This window comes from Rhinopithecus roxellana, chromosome 17 (genome assembly GCF_007565055.1).
Source record: "Rhinopithecus roxellana isolate Shanxi Qingling chromosome 17, ASM756505v1, whole genome shotgun sequence".
NCBI lineage: Eukaryota > Metazoa > Chordata > Mammalia > Primates > Cercopithecidae > Rhinopithecus > Rhinopithecus roxellana.
Window position 1 is genome coordinate 81,904,184 of NC_044565.1, and position 26,597 is coordinate 81,930,780.

The following is a 26,597-nucleotide window of genomic DNA, read 5'->3' on the forward strand; positions in this document are numbered from 1 at the left end:
TGTCTCCTCTCCATTTATCATACCTCACATCTTACACATCAGCAGATCCTTCTGGTTCTACTTTCAAAATACATCCAGAATCCATGTGCATCCTACCAACACTACTGTTACCATCCTGGGGCAAGCTACCATTTTCTTTTGCCTGAATTATTGCAAAAAACTCCCAACTGATCTCTTCACTTTCACCCTTCTGTTACTACAATCAATTTGTAATATGGCAGCTACAGTATCATTTAAACATAGTTAGGTGACATCACCTATTCAAAACTCTTTCAGTGGTTTTGAGTAAAAGCTAAAGCCCTTAAAATAGTCTTCAAGGCCCCATCTGATTTAATATACCACCTCTACTTGCCATTCATTACCTTGTTAACCTAATCTCTCATCCTCTATCTGCTGTATCCACTAGATGCCAGGAGTATCTCTCTTCTCTCTCAAGTTGTGGTAATCAAAAATGTCTGCAGACGTTACCATATGTGACCAAAAGTCGCCCCTGACTGAGACCCTTGCTTTAACCCAAGGAGTAAGGACTACAGGAATCTTGCTTTTTCTTTGAGTTGTGAAGTTCTACCAAAAGCAGACAGCCCACCCCATAGTGCTTGTATTCCTCAGGTTTTTGGTGTTTCCCAGAGCGTCAGGTAAGCACAGGCATTATGAACTGTTTCACCATCACATGCCATTCACTTTCTGTAACACTAGCTGTATCCTCACTGCCTTTAACCCAACCAGGCCAGATAACGAATAACGAATTCACATTATTGGGGGCCTGTTGCTTGAAACCCCTCAGAGTATCAGTCGCCATTATCAGAGTCCCAGCTGTTAACAACACAACCAAATTTACTTAGTTTTCGCACAAATGAAATGCATTCAAGATTAGTAGGTGGCTCTCAGAATTTCCTAGGAAGGCAAGAGAGGGAAGCTGAGTGGTGGCTACATAGCCAAGAGCAGTGCTGAAACCTCAGGAGAGGAATGTCCTGGTGAAGACCACTTTGTGCTGCCACTGGGTACAAATGCCATAGCTTGTACGTGGGTGCACCTGATACCAGGGGCCCAGGTTTCCACACCCTAGCTGGAAAACAGATTTTATGACTTCTGCTTTGGAGAGGTGATTCACAGGGTGGAAAATTTCCCAAACATAGGAAAGTTGTTCAAATACCACTAAAGCTGCCAAGAAGTTGAACAATTGTATCAGACTACTGAAAAAATTAAACCAGAGCATATATTTTCCTTAACTTACTGTTTCTTTTTCTCAGGTAGTGAACATAAGAAACAAACTGAATTTCTACAAATAAGGGTGAGGTGACAATCTATGAATGCTTTTACAAAAAAAGCAAATTTCATTTTCCATCATGTTTTGAAGGATACTGGCTTAATTTTAATTCAGTTATTATTCTCACTGTTGGTTTACATAATAAACATATAAAATGTATTGCAAATACAAATTATTTTCATTCCAATGGAGAAGAAAATTACAGGCTCAAAAATCAATTTTAATATCAAAAGAAGTTACATATAAAGGTTTTTACATTTCCGAAAATCTGATAGTTAAATATCCCCAGTCTGGTATTGATTGTGATACACTTAGGTGAACCCCTGAAAACTTTTATTTTGAAATTGAAGTTTTTGCTCAGAAACTGGGCAGAACTTTTCACATTCTGACAGAATATAAAACTTAAGTCTAAAAAATATTCGGTAACTTTTTTGTCAAAAACATTAGGCACTTTAGAATATAAAGCAGAAACTCTTACCAAGTACGTGTACCCAACAGCCACACCTCCTGTCTTTGGGGGAATTTGGTTACCTGGAGCTCTGTGGGTACTATATGAATCCTAGAGACAGCAAACTTCTGCTGTACAGCTAACTTACAAGGGCCTGAACCCCGCTGATGGCAGCAAGCCTGCTATAGTCCAGGAGAGTGCGACTTCTTATATTTACATATGAACGCATCTGTCTTTCCAAGGCTAACTTTGTAGCATTCCACTGGTAGCAAGGAGCCAAATGGTGACATTCTGTCTAAGAACTCATGGTTCCTGGCTTCGAATGAAGTTGACACTGTCTTGGATGCACCAGTTTTTTCTTCAGGATTCAAGCACTTTTTAATTCCAGGTTCATCTGTGTGACTGTCCTTGGAATTGAAAGGGATGCTGCTCTCTTTACAATCTGTAAGGCGCCTGTGGTGATCTTCACTAAGCAACAATACAATGGTTCCGCCAACATGAAGCACTCTGTGACAAAAAAAAAAATGGTAATTGCTATCTTTCTCCCTTTCTAGACAACAAACAATCCCACTTCATTTAAAATATTTCGTGTTTTTAATTTGAAATTTAATTTCATCCATTTAAATACAAGGATTTTTGATAATTAGGTAGTATCTTCTATAATGTATATTCATTATAGTAATTATGAAATCCCTAGTACAAATCTGCTTTAATTATCTATTTTTACTCCACTTAAAAGGCAAGCCTCAAAGTAATTTGTAGTCACAGTCTAATAAATGATTATACAAAGGAAAAGGCGAATGACAGAATCTGAAAGACTGCATGTATTAAAAGCAGTAGGCTGACAGCAGAAGAAAGTTAACAGGAAAGAGTTAGGACACGAACAAAGAAATGGCAAAGGAAAAATCAGAAAAAGAAGGGCAGATCTTGAAATGTCAGCTTTTTGAGGAGAATGCATTTACTCATTATCAAACTCTGTGTAGCACTTATGTGGAAAAAGTGATGAAAACACTTGCCTGTGTCCCGCACACAGCCCTGGAAGTTGCTAAGAGATCACTGAACATCTCTTTGGAAGACAGAGGCAACTAAAGGGAGTGAAATGCTACAATCAAGGCAGGCACGAGGGGCTTGGGAACATGAGGTGGGTCCCAAACCCGGGCATGGGAGAAAGGGGAGCATTTCCCAGAGGAAGATACCTGTGCTGTGAGTTAAAAGATAAGCAGGAATGAGCCAGGCAAAGCGACGGCAAGCGGCTGCAGCAAGGGAGGATGCTGGAAGCAGAAAAAGCAGCAAAGATGGGAGGAAGTGGAGAGGAGGCAGCTCTGAAAGCAGCTCAGTGGGTGGGTGAGTCAGAGCGGGTGGGAGGTGGAGGGAGGAGGGGAGTAAGGAGTTCAGCTTGGAATTTGCTGATGTACCTAAGGAACATATAAGTGTGGATTCCACCAGACAGCTGGATACACAGCCTGGAGTAATGGAAAAGACCAGGCCTTGAGGTAAATGGTAGCTAAAGCCATAATGGTGGATGGGATCATTTGGGGTGGCAGTACAGGTTGAGAAGAGAAAATGGGACAAGAAGCAGAGATTTCACGTTTCAAAAGTGACAGAGGAGAAGACCCATGAAATAGACATCATCAGAGAAAATCTGGACAACAGTGATGTCACGGAAGCCAAAGAAGTACAGTTTCAAGAAGGAAACAGTTTCAACAGTGTTAAATGCTATAGGGCCGGCATGGTGGCTCATGCCTGTAATCCCAGCATTTTGGGAGGCTGAGGCAGGAGGATCGCTTGAGCCCAGGAGTTTGAGACCAGTCTGGGCAACATGGCAAAACATGTCTCTACTAAAAAAACACAAAATCAGTGAGGTGTGGTGACGTGTGCCTGTAGTCCCAGCTACTTGGGAGGCTGGGATGGGAGGACTGCTTGAGCCCAGGGGGCAGAGGTTGCAGTGAGGTGAGATTGCACCACTGCACTCTAGTCTGAGCAACAGAGAGAGACTCTGTCTTTAAAATAAAATAAAAAATATATAAATAAAATAAAATAACAAATGCTATAGGACTAATAGGTGATCAGGATTATGAGAAATCATCAGTGACCCCAGGGACAGCAATCCTAGCTGAAGGCAGGAGCAGATGCTCATCTGCCAGGGTGGAGTGGGACTGGAAAGTGAGGAAGCAGAGGTGTCAAGTGTGGACTATTATTTCAAGAAGTTCAGCTGTACAGGAGAAGAAACAGTGGCAGCTAAAGGACCAAGAGTTAAGTGGAATCTGCCTCATGCCCAGCAAAAATCTAAGAAGCTTAGGTAGCATTCCCTAGTCTAATCCATCAGCAAAGCTACACAATTCTGTCTCTAAATTGTATCACATATTTGTCTACTTCATTCACAGTTTGCCGGGACCACAGCAACAATCTGGTAGACAGGTCTTGTTTCCATTCTTGTCGCCCCTCCCACTCTGTCTTCCATTTCCACACAGAAGACAAATGTAAATTCTCTGCTAACTCCTCAGTTGCTCGCACTGTACTTCAAATACATTCTAACCCCCTTACTCTGGCAACCAAGGTTCCTATACAATCTGACCCTCACCTACCTTTCTGATGTCACAGCCTGCTTTCTTTGCTTACTGACCTCCTTCAGCTGCTCAAACTCACCAAGCTGCTTCTCACCGTAGGACATTTGGACTTGCTGTTCACCCCGCATTTATCACTTATGCTCATCATTCACGTCCCACAGTCAAATATCACTTTCCCAGAGAGGCCTTTCCTGACTACCTAGCTAGGGTAACCACTACTTTTCTCTCACTCTAAAGCAAAACATTTTGTTTTATGTCCATCACAGTACCAGTCATGATTTGATATTATCCAGTTTGTTTACTGATTAACCATCTGTCTTCTCACAATGAATGGGCAGAGACCTTGCCTGTCCTATTCACTGCTGTAATCCGCAGGGCCAAGTACATGGAAGTGCATAGGAGATGCAAAGACTTCCAAACGTGTCTGGGGAAGGGATAAATGAATCTCCTGGAAAGAACCAGATGAGTAGGCAGATGATTTTTAAAAATGAGAAGTGGGCAGAGTGTGATCCTTGGAGGAAGGAACTGAGAGGATAAACTCTCGCAGGAAGAGGGAAACCTCTTCTACTGAGCAAGGAGGAAGTGGATGGGAAAATGAGTACTCCTGAAGACATCAACTGAAATAACTTTTTGGGGCAACAGTTTAGCAATAATGTATCAAAAATATGAAATGTGCATAACCTTTGACCCAGCAATCTCACTTCTAGGAAATTATCCTAAGAAGACGTAATAGTAGAAGTGGTAGTAGAATAATAGCGATAATAATGGTGATATAGCTAATATTTATTGAGGATTTAATATGTGCCAGTCAGTTGGAAATGCTCTGTATTATATATCATTTAACCTTCAGAATTATCTAAGTATGTTCTATAGCATTGTCATTTTGCAGATGAAGAAACTGTGGTACTGTGGTGCTTGGTCGTACAGTTAAGTTTGAAAAACCATGCAAGGATGTTCAAAGAATAGTTTTTTATTAAAATAAAAAACTGAGGATTATCTAAATATTAATCCATAAGCACTGGTTGCATAATGGTACATACATATAATGTGGCAACCACTGAAAATTATAATGTATATGATAACAAATGATCAGAAAGGAGATTCATGACACTGCTGAGTAGAAAAACAGCAATGTTACAGTATAGTAAGTTAATGATAATCCTATTTATGTACAGTAGAAAACATGTATCTTTTTGTACATATATACATGGCAAGATGCCTAGAATTTTCTCTATCTAAAACACATGGCTCATATTTTAAATTGGTGACCCATTATTTACACAGCAGGCTCTTGACATGTTATCAAATGCCCAGCTAAACAATTTAATATCAACTGAACTCTTATATTCATGTTCATTCATAACTATATGCATTCTAGGTTCTCTTCACCAATTTAGACGATCAGAAAAATGCATATCCATGCCTCATTGTTTCAGCCTCTCAAAGAAATGCTTCCATTGAATTATATTCCCTTACATCATTAGAAACCATAAGATGAATACTTTCACATTTTCATTTCACAGCTGCTATAGTTTGGATGTTTGTCCCACTATACCTCATGTTGAAATTTGACCCCCAGTGTTGGAGATGGGGCCTAATGGGAAGTGTTTGGGTTACGTGGGCAGATATCTCATGAATAGAGTAATGCCCTCCCTGTGAGGGGCGATGAGTGAGTTCTCACTCTATTAGTTCTAGGGAAAGCTGGCTGTTAAAAAGAGCCTGGCACCTCCCCCTTCTCCCTCTTGCTTCCTCTCTTGTCACGTGATCTCTGCACACTGGGCTTGCCTTCTGACATGAGTGGAAGCAGCCTCGGGCCCTCATCACAAACTGAGCAGATGCTGGCACTGTGCTTCTTTTACAGACTGCAGAATCAGTAATCAGTGCAGTAAACCTGTTTTCTTTACAAACTGTCCAGCCTCCAGTACTCCTTCATAGCAACAGAAAATGGACAAAGACAACAATAAATAATAAAGGTGTTGCCCATTCTATGTTATGGAAGGTTCCTTATGTAACAGAATTTTGTTCTGTTGTTTAGTAGCTGAGTGATCATAAGAAAGTTAATCTTTCTGTGCCCCAGATTCTCATCTGTTACGTGTGGTGGATTAACACACAGAAGGCAGGTTTTTTTTTTGTGAGAGATGGAAGCAAATACATAAAATTTTGCTTCGGACCACTGAAATATAGGTCACGATTTCATACATTCAAATCTCAGTACATAATAGAAAATTAGTATTTTTTCTGAATAAAATTTATAAGATGATATGGATAACATTTATTTCAATTATAAACTTCTGACTTAAAACCCTTAGAAAATTAAGCTACAAAAACTCTGGGAAATGACTACAAGGCCATCAGACCTTAACTGAAGAGCTATGATGTATTTCGGTTAAATGCCCAGTAGCTAAAAAAATTACGAAAATAAATTCAGTAACTTACCTTTCCATTTCTTGTAGAATGCTTTTGATGTCTCTTCCTAACTTAAACTTTTTCCCAAATGGAATGTCAGAAATAATAATATCAACACTTTCTGAAGGCAATGGCAATTCTGAAATACAGAAATCAGAGAATCCTATTACAGTAAGGTCAAATATTTACAACCTAAATAATGAGAAAACTGAAGTACACAGGATTATTTTTGCATAATAAAATTTAAGGTTGCTAATACTGTTTTAAAGTAATTACAAGATCCCAAAATGCTTTCATAATCACTAATGATAAATGATAGTTATTGTCGTCTGTTCGTCAAAGATTGGTTTTTCAGATACAATAAAATGTTAAGTTAAGCAGAATTTTAAATTAACCAGAAAACTCAATTCTCTAAATATACAGCTTATATAGAAAGCTGCTAGCTTCACTAAGTTGCCTAGAAAAATCTTCTACAAAATTATATTCTACAACTTTCATTTCCTGTTTTAAAACTGTACATTTAGATCTACTTGTTTTTGAGGGAGATGATCCATAGCTATGATTGTATTTTTAAAGGAGAACTTGGAAGGTTAAGAGTATCTATTAAGTCCTAAGACTAGAGAAAAGGCTATATAATCAATAATCAACACAATGATTTATCACTAAAAATTATAGTGTCTGATTATTCTAAATTGCTTTATTATCTTAATGTTTTCTTCTCAGAAGTTACATTATCAGAAGGTTACAAAGACTCTACCTTAACATCCACATCTTCTGGATGTACTTTCCACTTTATTTTACTTCTCATCCATCTCCTAAATTAAGTTAAATACTCATAAGACGGATGTCCCAGTTTTCCTTTTGAATAGTACCTAATTTTGCAGAAATGTAATGAAATTTAAATAATCTTCACTAAATATCAAAAGTTTCTGTTGGTAGGAAATTCAATAAAAAATGCTTTGTAATCTGGGAAAGTCTAATGACTACTTGCTAGATCTCTCCTAGTTCTAACCCTTATGTGGGGTTAACAGAAGAAGAGTAGATTGTTCAAAAAAAAGTAAGAGGATAATATTCTTTTAAGCTGAGACAGGAATTCCTTTTTTCCAAGTTATGTTTTAACCTCATGGTTTTAGGGTGTTGATATAGTACACATCCATTTACAAAATGATTAAAGACATATATGGACAATGAAGGCAACCATAGTTCTCAAATGTTTTATTTATGAGGAAGCATGTAGTAATTTACTTTTGAATTTAATCCCAAGTCTGTCTTTTGCCTTACACTACACAGAAATACAGTACCTACATATGAGTTAGCTGCCCATTATGTCCAGGTTTAGTAACACTAATTTTTTTCTTCTGAGTCTCCATTTTTATTGGGAACTTTGCTGCTCTATATTATATAATATGCTAAACTGCTTTAAATAATTTTAGAAGTTGAATACATAAACTTCATATAGATAGAAGAGAATAATTTTTAAAAAAAATCTCCAGAACTAAGTTGTGTCATCTTCCAATAGAGCATAACATAAAGCTTTTGTTGATGTGGTTGAGAGCATAAGCTCTGGTGTCAGACAGCTTGCATTTGGCTCTGCTGTTCACGAGCTCTGGGACTTTGGGAAATTACTGCTTCAATTTCTTCATCTGTAAAATGGAATAAGAATATGTACCTCAGCAGTCAATAAAAGAGGTAATATATGGAAGACATGTAACAGGGCCTGGCACAAAGTGAGCACTCAGTAACTGTTAGCTGCTTTGTGGTCATTATTTATAATGTCCCTCTCTGATGTCAATGGGAGATGACAGCCAGGTGGAAACCAGTGCACCATCCTTCAAAAAAGCTTTGCAGAACACAGTATCCCCTTCTCTCTCATTCTTGGGCATCCAAGGTTGAGGTAAGGCAACTACTTCCAGGTGGGCCTCTCTCCTACTCTCCTCTCCTCTAGCAGTGGTTCTCAAAATGTGGTCCCCACGGCAGCAGCATCAGTATCGTCTGGAAAGTACAACTTAGTGCGTATTAGAATCAACTGAAAGGTCTTTATAAAACAGATTGTTGTCCCCACCTCCATAGGTGTAGATGCAGATACTCCTAGAATCGTGAGCACCTGACCCATATGACTCAACATACAGTAAAATCTTTTAAATTATTAGATGCTCTGAATACTGCTCGTGAACAAAAAATTTGCTTGTAACTAATGAGCTAAGATTCTGAAATAGAAACATAGCTCAAAACAAGTAAAAATCATCTCTTTTTTACATCTCTGCAGGATGATTCAAGAACATGAAAAAAAATTTAGTTTTAAAATACCAGTTGTTTTGAAGAAAAAAAACCTGCCCTATTTTTCCTACTTCCAGGAGAAAAATGGGTAAAAATTCCCTAAAACTCAAGATTATGGCCCCAAGATACTTTCTTCCAAAGGGATTTATGGGCCTTCAAGATGTCTTTTCATGCATATATTTAAACTAAAGACCAGGTTCACTGAGCACTTTTATAAAATTGAGCATATCCTTCTTCCTATTTTTGTTTCTTGTTCTTTCTGCTGTTTATTCTTTCTATTGTCCAGGTTTATAATATATTCATATTCTGTCTCCTAGCAGTAATTCCCATAATTGTTTAAACTTAGTTCTACAGTTAATTTCATCCTTATCACTAATCATTTTGCCTTTATTTTCTCCATTTCTCAGCTGATTAATCTCTTCATCCCTGGATTAAATACTATTCCCCATAAGGGCTTAGTTGTGAAATGTTGTCTGAACTTTTTCATATTTCAAAATGTTTGGCTTTAAGATGATGTTTTGGTTAGGCATAATATTTTTGGGTCACACTTTGCTTTGGTAACTTTGTAAATAACCACTCTTCTATTGTCAAATGCTCTGTAACATCTTCTTTCCATTGTGGCCAAAATATATTTTGAGGTTTATTGCATTAGATTATGACCTTCTCTTGTTTGGTTGTTGAATTTGTTTTTTTGATGATTACTATCCTTTTTCTCATTTCAGTAAGTACAAGAGGGCGTAAAGCTTTCAATGAAATTTCGATCTGCCGTCTTAAGTAGTCCATAAACATTAGTCTTAAACATGTAAAATGTAGTCTGGCATCTGGATTGAGTCACCATACAATTTACAGACCCAATGAACATTTCTGAGAAGCGAATGCTAGAAATAACTATGCTATTTTATATGAAAATCATATGCTTGAAATATTTGAAATATTTACTATCCAATAAACTGGCTTATTATGGTGGCCCTAAAAACATCTGTGCAAAATGAAATTTTTAAGTTTAACAAAAGACTATTTTTTTTTGAGAAAAAATAATTTGCCTACAGTGCTAATATCTGAACAAGTTCTGGTAAATGAAGTATACTTTCAGTTCAATTTTTTCATATGGGAAGGGCAAATATTTCAGCCCTCCAGTTCAGTCCCTCCACTGACAGTGCCTTTGACAAATATGTTCACAATACAAAACGCAAATTACCTCTATTATTTTTTTAATTGTTTTACCAAATTTAGATGATACAAAGTTAAGGCCTTCACAATTTCATTCCATTCCATTCTAGACAACAAATTTACCCAATTACAATAAGGAAAGTCATCAGGAGATTCTTTCCATACCATATCCAAAGTAAATTTACAGAATTTCATAATTAAGTCTTCTGCATTGTTGAGCTTTCAATAATTTGTTCATTTCTTCCTTTGGGTTTTTAGGAAAAGATGATCAATGTCTTCCTGCTGCCAGCTTTGTTTTTAACAACTGTAATTCACCAAAAAATTCAAACCTAATGTATTTTGACACTTCATTTGTTGAATCCTTTGATTACAGATTTCTAGTATATTCTGAATAAAATGCCATCAAAATTAGGCAACTTTTTTTTGGTAAAGTTTACAGCACTATCCTAGGACACTTTGGCTGATTTATAGAGCAATTCTTTGAAGGCTTACACTTTAAAATCCAACTGATGGACAAGCAAAGAAAGTGTACTGCTATGCAGAAGTATTTTTTTGCATTCAGTCATCTTCATCACAAATAGGTTGCAGTTCAGCTATTCTGTGTATATTTTAAAAAGAAGGCCGGGTGCAGTGGTTCACGCCTGTAATCCCAGCACTTTGGGAGGCCAAGGCAGGTGGATCATGAGGTCAAGAGATCAAGACCATCCTGGCCAACATGGTGAAACCCTGTCTCTACTAAAAATACAAAAATTAGTTGGGCGTGGTGGCATGCGCCTGTAGTCCCAGCTACTCGGGTGGCTGAGGTGGGAGAATTGCTTGAAGCCAGGAGGCGAAGGTTTCAGTGAGCTAGATTGCGCCACTGTACTCCAGTCTGGCGATAGAGTGAGAGTCCGTCTCAAAAAAAAAAAAAAAAAAAGTGGCCAGGTATGGGGTGGCTCACACCTGTAATCCCAGCACTCTGGGAGGCTGAGCTGGGAGGATCAATTAAGACCAACCTGGGCAATACAGTGAGACCCCATCTCTATTTTTTAAAAAAAGAACATTAGCCAGACATGGTGGTAAGCGCTTCCTACAGTCCCAGCTACTTGGGAAGCTGAGATGGGAGGACTGCCTGAGCCCAAGAGTTCGTTCAAGGCTGCAGTAAGCTATAATCAGACCACTGCACTCTAGTGGGTGACAGAGCAAGTCCCTGTCTTAAAAAAAAAAACAAAATTCAATTATTTTGACAAATGTCTATTTCAATGGACACTGCAGCCTGTTGGGAGATAATTATGATTTATACAGGTGTAACATTAAATTTCAAGTGCCTTTCTGCTCCATAGGTTTTAGTAAGAATATTAATTTTTAGCATGATGTTGTGGCCCACCACAGTAATGCATAAACACACAGATGGGCAATGCCAAACTGAATTTACAGTAGCATTCACAAAGAAGTTACATCTGACAGAAAAAAACCCTATGAAATTTCTAAGAATTAGGGTAAAAAGGAAACAAAGCTACTACTGGAATTGACTTAACTGATTATCTTTCTAAATCATGTGATGATATTGATACAAAACTGGCAACACTTAACTGTCTGCAAAGATCTTCTGCGAATGAAGCCAGCACACTAACAGTACCAGCTTCATTTTGCTTAGGTACATAACAAAAGTCACAATTGAATGTGAGCAAAATAAATTTACAAGAAGAGCCATTTGATCTAAAAGGAAAGTCATACTTCACAGAGTGATATTTTAAGTGCATTTTCTTCAGTTGCATGTGATAAATAGTTGGCTTTGGGCCTAGCATTCTTAGAATTACTAAGTTTTTATTTTTTTCCTTCAACTTTTAAGTACCAGGGTATATGTGCAGGGTGCATGAGTTTGCTACAGATCAACCCATCACCTTGGTAATAAGCCCAGCATCCATTAGCTAATCTTCCTAATGCTCTCCCTCCCCTCCGGTCCTCCCCGACAGACCCCTGTGTGTGTTGTCCCCCACCCATGTGTCCATGTGTTCTCATCGTTTAGCTCCCACTTATAAGTGAGAATATGCAGTGTTTGGTTTTCTGTTCCTGCGTTAGTTTGCTGAGAATAACAGCTTCAAGAGCCATCCATGTCCCTGCAAAGGACAATATCTTGTTCCTTTTTATGTTTACATAGTATTTCATGGTATATATGTACTACATTTTCTTTATCCAGTCTATCATTGATGGGCATTTGGGTTGATTCCATGTCTTTGCTATCATGAATAGTGCTCAAGTGAACATACGTGTGCATGTATCTTTATAACAGAATGATTTATATTCCTTTGGATATATACACTGTAATGGAATTGCTGGGTCAAATGGTATTTCTGCCTCCGGATCTTTGAGGAATCACCACACTGTCTTCCCAACGGTTGAACTCATTTATACTCCCACCAACAGTGTAAAGGCATTCCCTTTTATCCACAACCTCACCACCATCTGTTTCTGGACTTTTTAATAACCGCCATTCTGACTGGCATGAGATGGTATCTCATTGTGGTTTTGATTCGCATTTCTCTAATGATCAGTGATGCTGAGCTTTTCTTAGTATGTTAGTTGGCCTCATGAATGTCTTCTTTTGAGAAGTGTCTGCTCATGTCTTTTGCTCACTTTTTAATGGGGTTGCTTTTTTCTTGTAAATTTGTTAGGCCAAGGTGGGTGGATTGCCTGAGCTCAGGAGTTTGAGACCAGCCTGGGTAACAAGGTGAAACCCTGTTTTTACTAAAAATACAAAAATTAGCTGGGGGTGATGGCGTGTGCCTGGAATCCCAGCTACTTGGGAGGCTGAGGCAGGAGAATTGCTTGACCCTGGGAGGCGGAGGTTACAGTGAGCCGAGATTGCACACTGCACTCCAGCCTGGGCGACAGGGCAAGACTGTCTCAAAAAATAACAACAAAAAATTTGTTTAAGAAACTGAGTTTTAAGGTAAATGCTTGATGCCTCTATAAACAGACTTGTTTCATTTGGTCAGTGATATCACCATGGTCTTCACAGTAGGACTGTAAATATCGACAAATATTGACTCAATTATATGTTCATCAGCTGTCTTAAGAAATAGAAACTCAACGCTTTTTCATTAAAAATGCATTTTTAAAACCTTATTGCTTCTGAGTTTGTTATAAAATAGAAGTGTTACCAAACAATAAAAAAGGACTTATACCATATAATAAATGATAAAGCTTTTGCAGCAAGAACATGTGAACTACTCTCTATGTTGAACTTATCCCCTATTTTCTACATATATTTCATATACACCTACCCCATCACTTTCCACATTTCCCTCTGATTTCCCAAATGGGCAGCCTGGCAGCTTCATGAATCTTGCAGTATATGGCACGGGCCATAAGACACCTGGCTAGAACACCAAGGCCAAGCCAGCAGAGGCAGGACAGGCAGCACAGGAGAAAACACACCAGTATGAGAGAAAATGCAAACACCACATTATGGGGTGCTTATGGGTGTCCTGAAAAAAGCATGCCATCTTACTACAAGAATGGAAACACTTGAGAACAAAGCACAACTGTTGCCAATAACCTTGTTATAAATCTACACTTAAGTGATGTGTGACAGGCTACAGAATGCCTAACCGGAAGGAAAGAAAATATTTCCTGTTAGCTATAATTTTGCCATTTTAATTAAATCATAAATGTGTTTCTTTTGCTCAAATATGTTTATGTTATAGTTTCTTATACTGAGAATGTATACATATCTGCAGATTTAAAAAAGCCTAATGACTAATTGCTATTTCCTAAGATAACTTATAATTCATTTGATTCCAAATTTTCATAATGACTAAAACTTAGGAATAAATACATACGATTTCTTCATGTTGAAAGATTGTCTCAAAAAAAAAAAAAAAAAGGAGTCTCACCATGTCACCTAGGCTGAAGTGCACTGGCACAATCTAGGGTCACTGCAACCTTCACCTCTTGGGTTCAAGCGATTCTGCGATTCTTCTGGCTCACCCTCCCGAGTAGGTGGGACTACAGCCACCAAGCCTGGCTAATTTTTTTGTTTCTGTATTTTTAGTAGAGACAGGGTTTCACCATGTTGGGCAGGCTGGTCTCAAACTCCTGAGCTCAACTGATCCGCCTGCCTCAGTCTTCCAAAGTGTTGGGATTACAGGCATAAAGTCCCTGCACCCGGCTAAGATCGTTTCTTTTTATATTAGTTGAGGGTTATAAAACAAAGTGAATGCTTATTAAAAAGGTAGAAAAAATAAAGTCATTAAAGCACACAGAAGGTGAAGATTGTGATTTTGCAGAAATGTAAGTCATAATGGGAATGAATATTACTAACTTCCTAGATATACCAACATACCAATGCTTACAGATGTCTTACTAATTCACGCTGTGTGTTAGACACTGTACTCTGTGTGTTTACGTAATAAATCCTCATCACAGCTTTATGGAGTGGCATTATAATCTTCATATTACAGATGAGAAAATAAAGAGAGGTCCGGTTTTTCTGCTGAAGGCCACACAGTGGAAAAATGATGGTGGAGCTAGGATTTATACTTGGTGTGACTCTTAAAGTCAGTAAGTGTTCTTAATTCCTACAGTAAAAAGGCATGAGATCCCTTAAGGGATTCGTAGATCTCAACACTCTAAATTGTATTTATAATTAGAGCTTTTAAAAACCAAATTAATGAAGAAAATAAATGCTTTTATCTAGCCTGAATGTCTACCTCTAAAGTAGGTGCAATAAAGGGCTAATTATTAGTTAAAATTGGCCCCTGTATTAGCAAGACATATAGTTCCTCCGAGACTGAAACTTAAAGAGGTGATGATGAAATAACCTGAAACCGGTGTTTTATTCTTTCCTTCAGAAAGTTATCCTAAAAACAATTCACAGAAGAATCATCTACAAATGATGTAATATGAAAAAGTTTCTCTCAGTAGTAAAGAAAGGTAAATTTAAGCAAACCTATCAAATGTGTACAGTTGAAAAAATTGTAATAAAAATTATAATGTGTGACCTGTTTTAAGGTCCATTCTCCTCCCTCTGCCTTCCCCTGCTCCTAGAAGTGCATGCTCAACCGCTCAGGCACTGGATCCCATCCTTTCTTAGGGCCTGGATATAGCAGACAAGTGATTCTCCTCTCTCCTCCGTAATGCCAAATTTCTCCTTTTCATTTGATTTTTCTTGTTAGTGAGATCAAACATTCTAGATACAAAAAAATTCTAATTTCTATCTTCAAAAAATTCCCTGCTTGATCCCCAATATCCTTTCTTTCAGTTACCGCCCCATTTCTATGCTCTCCTTATTAGCCAAACTGCTCAACAGAATGCTCTCAACTAGTTGTCTTCAAGTTATCTCCTCCCATTCTCTCAAGAGCCCCTCCAGGGAAGCTGCCCTTGACTTCTGCAGTCATCAGGCCTCATCGTACTTCAACAATGAGAAGCAGCTGACACAGCTGATCTTTCTTTCTTCCCCGGATTCTTACACTCTTACATCACTGGCTGTTCCTTTACCAGATGCTCACCTTCCCGAAGTCCAAGCATCTGAGTACTCCAAGGTTCAGTCCCCTTTCCCTTCTCTACTTAAACTCACTCCCTAGGAGATCTCATGAAACTAAATGTTCTCTATACCGGTGATGCTCAACCTCTCCCCTAAACTCCAGATTTGGATACTGAGGTACTAACTTGACATCTTCATTTAGAGTCTAATAATTGTGTGAAATTTAACAGGTCCTAAACTCTAACTTGATCCACCATCCGTCTTCCCCACCTCAGTAATGACAACTCCATCCTCTAGCTGCTCAAGCCAGAAAGCCTAGAATGTTCTCTCTCATACTCCACATCCAATCCGACAACAAATCCTGTTGGCTGTCTGCCAAATATGTATCTGACCTTCTCTCAACACCTCCTTGAATACCACCTTGGACCAGGCCACTGTCATTTCTTACCTGGATTATAACTAGAGTTGCAACCGTATCCTAACTAGTCTCTTTGTTTCCATCCTTCCCTCACTAAAGTCTAAGAGAAATCCTTTCAAAAACGAAGATTTATGCAGTTATCTGGTGCCACAGAGAACCTTTAAAACACATACACAAACAGTGGAGAACTTCCATTTTTTAAATGAAATCTTATAGAAAATGCCCCCTAAAGTGAAAATACATAAAAGTGGAGCTGGGAGTGCAACAGCGGTCCAATGGCCAACTCAGTACTCCCTCCCTCATGCCTACAAGGTGCTTTGGAGAACGTAAAGGGATTGAAAACTCACTGCTCTGGAACAACTTATGAAGCAATTTCAGTTTTCTTAAAGGTTTCAAAGAAATAGCATTCTTAAAGAAATTAGGGATCATGAAAGCCTGCAGTCTAGTCACCCCTTAGTTTGCTCTAGAAACTTGTGTCTCCTGCACAGAGTCCTATTAAAAATCTTAGCAGAACAGTAAACAACTATGAGATCTCAATCAACAAGACAATTTCTTCTTTGTGGATGCTTTTCTGTGCTTTTATGCAAGTTATCGTAGTATTTTCTTCTGTTGATACTCATCTTTACTACTTTTCCCCTACAACAAAATTTTTAAAATAATATTATATTCCTCCTGATTATAGGTTTGATATTGAGAACTATCTACTACCTATCACTGTCAACAGAATACAATGTTCTTAACTGGGAATTAAATGCACTCATGATTTAAGGGAGAGATATATACTTGGGGAACAGGGAATAAAACAAGGAATAGTTTTTAAAAATAGTCTAAATACCATGGACCTCAGGAAGATATTATTATTATTATTATTATTATTATTATTTGAGATGGAGTCTTGCTCTGTCGCCCAGGCTGGAATATGGTGGCACGATCTCAGCTCACTGCAAGCTCTGCCTCCCAGGTTCATGCCATTCTCCTGCCTCAGCCTCCCGAGTAGCTGGGACTACAGGCGCCCGCCACCACGCCCAGCTAATTTTTTGTCTTTTTAGTACAGACGGGGTTTCACCATGTTAGCCAGGATGGTCTAGATTTCCTGACCTTGTGATCCGCCCTCCTTGGCCTCCCAAAGTGCTGGGATTACAGGTGTGAGCCACTGCACCTGGCTGAAAATACTATTTTGATTGGCCTCAGTAGACTTGATTCCTAGTCACGTGTGTCACTGCTGGACTCCCCTTCATTAAACAGGGGGTAATACTTTCCCTCTACCTCACAGGGTGACCAACTGTCCTGGTTTACTCTAGACTTTGCTGATTTTAGCACTGAAAGTCCTGGTTTAGCAAATTGGGATGGGTAGTTAGCTTACTCCTATGTATCTCAGGGATACTGTCTAATGTGAGGCAATAATATTTCATATAGTTTATTCAAAAGAAATTCAAAGAATTATTACACTGCTTATTTTATGGCTATCTTAATTGATCACTGGTTCTGATATGAGAAATGGTTCAGATGCAACAAATACTTTTTTTTTCTTTAACAAACACATTTTAAGTCATGCTTTACATGCTTATTGTTTCGCTTCCCAATTATGAACCCTTTGAAAATAAAACAGTTACACTATTAGAAGTAAACTGAGTATTAGTCCCACAGATACATTACAGGGTAAAACCAACCTTTACATAGTGAGTCTAGTTTTGTATGATTCTAAATATATTTACATTGTTCATTTTCTCAATTGTTTTGCATTTTTAGTAGCTTACCTATAACAGAGACTTTAAGTAATTCGATTTTATCCTCAAGGCCTGCAGCTTTCAGATTGTCCCAAGTACCTAGTAACTGTGAGTCGCTGACATCAGCACCTACATAATACACATCCTATGGGGAAAGAAAGACTATTTTAAGCATAAATAAAATTATTACACATTTTATGTAGTTAAGAAAATCAACCTGCATTTTCTCAAATGATGGAAGTGAAATTAGTAGATTTTAAATTAAGGTCAAAACACATTTAGGGTATTCTTTTAAAATGATAATATCAAAAAATGTAAAGTTTTTGTTAAAATTTTTAAAATCTGTGAATATTTTACAATGACAAATGTGTAAAGAATTTGAGGATTAGTATAACCTAGGTCATGACTAATGATTAGAATTCTGTCATATTTTCCTAAATTCATAGTATTTAAATAAATAACATAGCAATATAATTAATCCTTCACAATCTATTTTGAGTATAGTGAATAACTCAAATAATTAAAAAGAATAATCCCAAAATAGACACTCTACTTGTAAATTATTGGTGATTATACTATATATACGGACTAAAGTAGATAAATTGCTTGCTTTACCAAACTTCAGAACTCACTGGCCATTCTTTAGCAGCTTCCAAAAGTATTGTTCCAAGTCCACACATTGGATCTAAAACAAATGCACCAGCCTGCAGACAGAAATATTAATTTGGTATTATTAAGACTACCATAGTAGGTATTATAAAAGAAACCTAAACTTGAGGAATCAATATTTCAAGAAGAAAGGTTACTTTTTACACTTTATTAAGAATTTCAGGTAGTTAAAGCCCTAATGCAGGAGTGTGTTCGGCAGGTTTATAAATTAGGAAGAAGGCCATTCTGGCCAAAGCCCAGTGAGTAAGGAGGAAAAGGTAGTGAAAGCCCCAGAGAGGGAGCAAGGGGATTCTGTAAAGATGGGCTGGGTTATGCTGCATGTTGTAACAACCCCCAAATCCTAGAGGTTTAAAACAAGTAGCTCACACTGTATGCCCATATTAGGGCACCTGGGGCCTCTGCTCCTCACTCTGGAACCCAAACTGACGAGCAATCATCATCTTGAGTGCTGCCATCACTCTGGCAGAGGGAAAGAAAGCATGACAAATTGTCCACTGGCTCAGAAAGGTGCCACCTGAAAGCGATGCACATCACTTCCACCAGCATTTAACTGGCTAAAGCATGTTAGTCACATGGCACACAGTGTCAAGGGGCCAGGAAAGTATAATCCTATCTGTACCTGGGAGGAAAACAGGAAATTGGGAGAAAAAACGACTTACTCTCACTCTGAAAATCACAGCATGCCAGATCTCGTAGGTGGTGTAAGGATTCTGGTTCTATTCTGAAGGATGGGAAACTATTGGAGGGTTTGAGGACAGGAGTCCTATGACATTACATTTCAGAGGGATCATTTTGGCTATTCTGCAGAGGACAGACCATAGAAGAGTAAGAGTGCTAGAGAGTCCAGTCAAGAGATGATGGTGGCTTGAGTTAAGAGTAGAATTGGTGGATGTGGTAAGAAATGGTTGGATTCTAGACATATTTTAAAAGGTGGAGCCAAAAATGGACGGGATGTGGAATGTTAATGAAAGACAACAGTCTGGAATGCCTAAAATTTTTGAGCTGAGCAACTGGAAGAATAGAGTTGCCTATTACTGACATGGGAAGAGTTGGGGAGAAGACACTTTGCGGGAGACAGTATAGTTCTGGCCTTGTTAATTTTGAGATACCTCTTAGACCTCCAAGTGTGAATGTCAAGTGAGTCACTGCACATGAATCTACAGTTCAAGGGAGAGGTTCAGGCTACAGATAGGAATTTGGGAACAGTCAGTGCCAGTCAGCTTATAAATGATATTTAAAGCATCAGAACTGGATGTGATCATCTAGAAAGCAAGAGAAGTTTAACAAGAGAAGTCTATGAATTGGCCCCTGGTGATCTCTCAAGTTCAGATGTTTGGAAGAGGAAGATCAGCCACACACACTGAGAAGCAGCTCATTCCGATAATAGGAGCAGAACCTAGAGTAGTGGTCCTGAAACAAAGTGAAGAAACTGCTTCAAGAAGGAGAGTGATCAGTGTCGGAGTGACAGGCGGGTAAGTGAGACGAGCAGTTTCACTGGAGTGTTGGTGATGAAAGCCCCATGGAGGCTGCTATATGAGAGAATGGGAAGAAAGGAGGTAGAGACAGCCAATGTAGATAATTATTTTAAAGACTTTTTCTGTAAAGGGAAGCAGAAAAGGGGGTGGTGGCTGAAGGGATGTATGGCTTCAGCGGAGGGTTTTCATTCTTTTAAGTTGAAAGATATTTCAGCAGGTGTACACGCTGATGGGGATGACCCAGTAGAAGGAAACATTTCTAAGTCTATAAGAGGGAATGGAATCCGGCACACAAGTATTAGCGTGGAACAAGGACAGTTCCCTTATTGTAACGACATTAAGGCAGAGTATGTAGGCATAGATTCTGGTATGTTGGTAGATTTGGTGAGGAGAACATGTAGAGGTTCTCTTCTGATTCTATTATTTAAGTCAAATAAGAAGGAAGGGAGTTTGAGAATGGCGTGAACCTGGGAGGCGGAGCTTGCAGTGAGCAGAGATCGCACCACTGCAGTCCAGCTTGGGCGATAGAGCGAGACTCCGTCTCAAAAAAAAAAAAAAAAGGAAAAAAAGGGATAAAAAGAAAGAAGAGAGTTAAAAGTATGGGCAAGGAAATGACTAATGACTATAATGTTCAAACTTTTTAAAATCCAAGCTGTGAAGGAGGGATGAGCACAGGTGGTAAGAACAGGGGTTGGGTCAAATGACTAGAGGGCCCTGTGGGGTTAAAGATTTGTGTTCGGGTAGCAGAGGAAGTAAATAGGAAAGAGGAGGTAGTTAAGAACAAGATTCCTGAAACTGAGATTTCTGGAAAAGATACCCTTCTGGGTATGACAAGGTCTAGGATGTGACTACAACAGATGAATAGGGAAGCCAAGAAATGAAGAGTAAGATTACTGAATGGTTACAGAGACCAAAGAATCATGATGCAATAATGGCCTGTACTCTTACAGGAATGAGAGGGAGAGAGCTCTGACTGGGGTGATCTGATGGCATGTGCTTCAAAGGCACTGTGAGGTTCTGGGCAGAAGGAAGAAAATAATTGTCTAGAAGGGGCAAGAAGGAGCAAGCAGGAACGTACCCCACTCTCAGGCCCAGTGGTGCTCGAGATAGGGGAGAAAAAACATCCACCACTTGATATGTCTACAGAGGAAGCAGAGTCCTGAGTGGACAGCCAGGTTTCAGCCACAGCCATATGGTACCTAATGGAAAGAAACAAAATGTTCTTCAGGAGACAGAAGCCTTCCCTGGTACTAAATTTTAAAGAGGGTATCATACAAATCCTCCATGAAGGGGCAGTAAGGAGCACAAGGAAAAATTTAAATGTAAATTTTGTTGTTAAATTGTTAATAGTATGAGAACCCATCTTTATTAGGATCTCAAATGTGCCATACACTATGCTCCTTCTCTCCCATGGTTTGTGTTCAATGATATAATCTGACCTAAAGTATCTTTAAACGGCTTTATTTTACCTTAGGACCTTTTCTTGCCATGACACTTGTAGACACAGGCTGAGGTAGAGAAGTATTTCTGCATACTTTTAACAACAATTAAGATTTATAGAACGTGATTTCCTTTGTTATGATATGTAGGAAGGAGAACAGTTTATAGTACACATGATAAATAACGAACATCCCATTTTTAAATTTCATTTTTAGTGGCACAGGCCTACCCAAGACTGAGCTGTCTGTGTACTGCTCTGGGTACTAAGCTCCAAGGAGGGAAATGGATCAGGTTGGATACTGGGGTCACTCAGACTGTGGGTCACTACCACATTCCCTCCAAAAGAACTCTACTATGCCATTTCCCAGGTTCTTTAACAGACCTCCTTGGCCTGTGGTCACATTGAGAGACACATTTCTTACTTTTTGTAGTCCCAGGGAAAATTCACAGTAAGGAAAAGTTTTATCAAGCATTATCTTTGGATATTTTTGATCATTTACTTTTGACTTTCCTGAAAAACATGTTTATATTAAAACAAAGGTAACATTTCAAATGTGTAGGTGATTATGTAAATTTATATTTAAATATAAACTGGTGAAACCACTCGCAGTTTGGGAAAAAATTAACCATACCTCTTTCTTTATACTAAAAAAATCTGAACTAAAGATTTAAACCAAACAAACAAAGAAAATCATGGGTTCTGGGTACCTGGTAATCTGAAAGAGGCTCCCTCTTCCACTCTCAACTTTAAGCTTTCTGCTTCTGCTGAACCAAGTGATGCTCGGACCTAGAGGCAACTAGTGCTAAGAGAAGCCTGAGGTTCCGTCACAGTCCCAGAAAAAGGAACGTGTGTTATGGGACCTCCCTGCTGTGGGTTGTGTAGTGATTAGAGAACAGCAGTGGAACCCCGAGGGGAGAATCAGTGGAACTAGGGAAGAGCTTGGTCTTCAGAGATCTATGGACCCAAAGAGAGGTCAGTGACTAGAGAAGTTTCTTCCAGGTATCTCAGCAGGACTGACAGATTCTCCTTACACTGCTGAGCCTGGGGTGCCAGAGATCCATTTACCTTTTACCATTTATAGGATTCTGGCCATTTAAAATACTTAACAGTCACATTTTAGCCTCAGCAAGCTAAAACAAAACACACAAACAAACAAAAACCAACGGTACATCTGAAAAAAAAGGAAGAGGTCCCTCAGTAGTTTTAGAGTAAATACGCAGAATAATCAGAACACACACCTAGTAAAATAGTATTACTAATTACTGGAGGACACAGATCAATATTTGAATAAAAGAAGAGCTTTCAGAGATACTCAAATGTGACACACATACCTTTATGAAGCTAAAAAGCCATGATATTTTTAATCTAAAAATATAAATAAAATACAGCATGTCTCTGTGACTCTTGTTGTAATTTGGAAGATAATGCTCAAGAATAACTCAAAATGCAAATATAAAGAGATGGAAATCATGTCAAAAGGATAGGAGACTTGGAGGATAGAACCAGGAAGCTTAACACGTTCATAATAGGAATTTCAGAAGTAGGAAAAAGAGACTAGTTTAAAGTTAAATTCGCTAAATAGTCGAGGCAATAATTAATTAATGGAAGAAAAAGTGCTCAGGCCGGAGAAGTAAAAATAAATAATTTTTATAATTATTATATATTCCAAATAGTAATTATAGTTCTAGTTATTAACTATAATTTTAGTATTAATAATTATAGTTATATTTATTATTACCAAAATGGCAGCTAACACTTAGACACTTTCTGAATGTTAGGCACTGTTCTAATCACTTTATTAATGCTAATTCATTTAATCTTGTCATGATCCCATGAGATATTACTCCTCTTTTCATTTTGCAAATGAGAAACTGAGGCACAAAGATGTTAAGTATCCTGCCCAAAGCTTCCCAGTCAGTAAGTGGTGGCCAGAATCTAAGACTCACCAAGGTCTGGGCTAAATAGAAAACATACACATAAGCATGTTCTGGTGACATTCCTGGGCTTTAAGGTTAAAGACAAACACCTTACAAGTTTCCAAAAACAAGGAACCACGTAGTTACAAATGAAGAGAAGAGAAAAATCCCACTGGCATGGTCTGCTCATCTGTGCCACCGGAAGCTAAACGACAATGGAATAGCATCTGTAGACCTTTGAGAGAAAAGAACTGCAATTCAGGAATCCTATACCCAGCCAAGATAGATATACCCAGATAACAGGAAGAAATTTGAAGATACAAAGAAATTCTGACAGTATATCACTAAATACCACATTTGAGAAAAACACCTAAGATAAGACTTTACCCAAGCAACAAGTAAACCAGAGCAGAAGCCTCAAACAGGGCAAGACAAATGATTAGCAAGTAACTTGATCAAACTAGCAAAAATAAGAGAAGGAAACAAAGTGTGAGAAGGTAGGAATAGAATAAAAATAGGAAGAATATAATCAAGTCTATCTGCCACAACATTTACTGAATTCTCTCACTGAAACACCATCAGAGTGGGGTAAAAATAGCTGTGTGTTTGTAAGAAAATATGTCAAGCTGAAAAAAAAAGCAGTGGCAAAGAACTATTAGGCTGATGCAAACAAAAAGGAGTGAAAATATTAGTAAGACAGTGAGACTTAAATTTAAACTTAACCAAGATAAACAGGACTTAAGTAACAAAAGGCACACTTCACAATGATGTATTGACAGTCACGAACATGTATATACCAAGTCACACAGCAGCTGAATAATTCAACGACTCATAAAAATGCAAAAACTTAAAAAAATACAATATAATGAGATTTCAAAAACTTCTTTCAAAATGGAGCAGAGAAACACACGGTAAGTAAAAATAATGGAGAACATTTCTTCACTAGAAGATAAAATCATCTTATGTCCATAGAACATTTACAAAAATTGACCAATATCTTGGTCACAGAAAAAAACTTAAAATCTAAGAATCAGAGGTTTTACAGGCCACATTTTCTAACTGTGACACAAAACATTAGAAATAATGAAATGTAGCTAACTTCTGACTCAGCCTTTTCAGAGCCAAAATACTCTCAGAAGTTCAACAATATATAGAAGCATTACTGCAGCAGTTTGTAAGTATAATGGCAAAAAGAAAAGAAGTTAAATAAAAAGCGTTAAGAAAAGAGAAAGCAAGTAATACAAATATCCATCAGTAAGACACTGTGTAAGTTAATTATGAAAATAACTTTGCTATTAACAGGAAGGAAAACATTTTTCTTACCTTAATGTCAGCGAGAGATGCCATTGCCCACGCTATGGTAGATCGCAGTCCAGCTGTCTTGATGTAAGCTCTGCTGGCTAGAGGAACCCTACAAAGAAAATAATCTGATTATATATTATTACACACTGAACAAGATATAAAAATGATGTACTTGTCCAAATCTGAGAATCATTTAAACATATTCATCCAACATACACTCAAGTATTCCCTAAGTTAGAGAATGTTTCAATCTTATTACGAAAACTCCTCCTCTAATGGGGCACCTTGTCGGTATACCCAGCTAGTGTGGAATTTCAGAAAGTTAAATTTTTAGACAACTGAAATTTACACTCTCATGTATTTAATGTATAAAAATGTAATTACACATGAGGAAAATCTTTCTTATACTTCCCTGTCTTCCCATACAGAGTAGACCTTTTTTTGCTCTCTGAAGTCATGAAGGGGAACGTACTATTTTGTGATATAAATGTTGTATGGGAAGTAGAACTGAAGGGATGCTAATCCTTAAAATCTGTTTTCTATAAAAAGTCCCTTTTGTAGGTCTGTTTTTTGGTTATTTGCATCTTCCCCAAAAGATGAAATGAAACATGACATTGCACTGTCTAAAATAATTTACTGGATGATGGGCCAAACCAGACATCTCCCAAATCAGTTCACTGGTCTCCAACAAGCATCGCTTCACACTTTATCCTCCACCTCATCAATGCCACCATCACATCCATGTTTCCAGATTTGATAGCAATTTTCAAAATGTCATCTATCATTTCTATCTTTCCAATGTAATGAACAAGCAGAATCTCCTTGGAAATTTCAACTTTCCAGGCTTTTCTAGTTCACTTCTACAATTTGTTGGTAAGGTATGAAGACATGATATCAAGAATGTGTGCTGGTTTGTTTTGGGGTAGGCTTGTTCCAAAGCCATCAAGAGAGGTCTTCTACGAACTTTACGGAAAGCCACGATGTTCTTCAAACCCTCCTTAAAGTTGTTCAACAGAATTCTAGGTATGTGAATGTTAAACATTTATTTCTTTCATAATTTTGTTTCTCATTTTTCTTTGACTTTAACTTATTCTGTTTTTGTATTTGTTGCAAGCCTCTTAAAATCTTAGAACTAAATGACATATCCCTTTAAAATAGAACGGTAATTGTATACTTACTATTACAATGAGGAAGTTCTACATGGCAAACCCATGGGAGTTTGGCTTTTTAATAAGGTTTTTTCAAGAAATAATTCACATTGTAAACAGTACTGTATATATACATTTGGAATCAGGGATGTAAACTGGCAGGTAGAAACACTATAAAATATTTTGGCCAGTGAATTTTGCTTCTGCAGGGTGAACTTAGCAATTATCTTGCTATAAAACACAGTTTGCATTCTAGATACCAAAGGTATAATACACAGTTTACATTCTAGATGCCAAAACTATAAAACAGAGTTTGCATTCTAGATACCAAAAAGGGAGATGCAGTATGGAAAACCAGCTTTGTCCATATATATGAAAAAAATGCTCTTATAAGCAGCAGGAATTTATATGGAACCTTTCAAAGTTTTAACAACTATGTATATATTTTTGCTAATAGAAGTTTTGATGGGACAGAATTCTGTCAATATTTGACAAAAGTGAATGTTCACATTTTGCTTAAACCTGGGCAAAATTATCTCATTATTTCAACAAAAGGGCCCTATTATATCAGCATAATACAATTATTCAGAAGAAGGCATGTTCAGAAATAAACTCCTTAAAAATAAAAATAATGCTCTACTTTCACAGAATCTAGCTAATGTACACGGTTCAAAAATAAATGTGGTTTTTGATCTTCTCTGCATGTGTGCATTTTTTTATTTTCTTGTACACCTTGTACCACCAAGACAAAGACGTCCTAATCTATATCTCTAGCCTAGACTTGTTACCTGAACCCCCCAGATCTTTATCTTCAAATATGTACTTGAACATTTTTATGTGGAAGATAAGTAGTACAAAGTCAACAGGTATAAACTGAATACACTCTCCTGGATTTCATA

General features: G+C 37.8%; 1 protein-coding gene across 8 annotated transcripts in view; it reads right to left on the reverse strand.

The window, feature by feature from the left end:
* Positions 1 to 1,466: 1,466 nt before the first annotated feature.
* THUMPD2 (THUMP domain containing 2) overlaps positions 1,467 to 26,597 on the reverse strand; it is a 40,626-nt gene continuing 15,495 nt past the window's right edge. For 6 of the 8 annotated variants that reach the window (XM_030921662.1, XM_030921665.1, XM_030921666.1 and 3 more), the window contains 5 exons: positions 24,572 to 24,659; positions 18,380 to 18,451; positions 17,778 to 17,892; positions 6,719 to 6,827; positions 1,467 to 2,222 (listed from right to left, as the gene is read on the reverse strand). In XM_030921662.1, the coding sequence (XP_030777522.1) occupies positions 1,898 to 2,222; positions 6,719 to 6,827; positions 17,778 to 17,892; positions 18,380 to 18,451; positions 24,572 to 24,659 (709 nt within the window). In that variant the 3' untranslated portion in view covers positions 1,467 to 1,897. Of the gene's footprint in view, positions 2,223 to 6,718; positions 6,828 to 13,401; positions 13,494 to 17,177; positions 17,184 to 17,777; positions 17,893 to 18,362; positions 18,452 to 24,571; positions 24,660 to 26,597 lie in introns of those variants that run through there. The other 2 variants (XM_030921667.1, XR_004054454.1) reach the window with 2 other exon arrangements.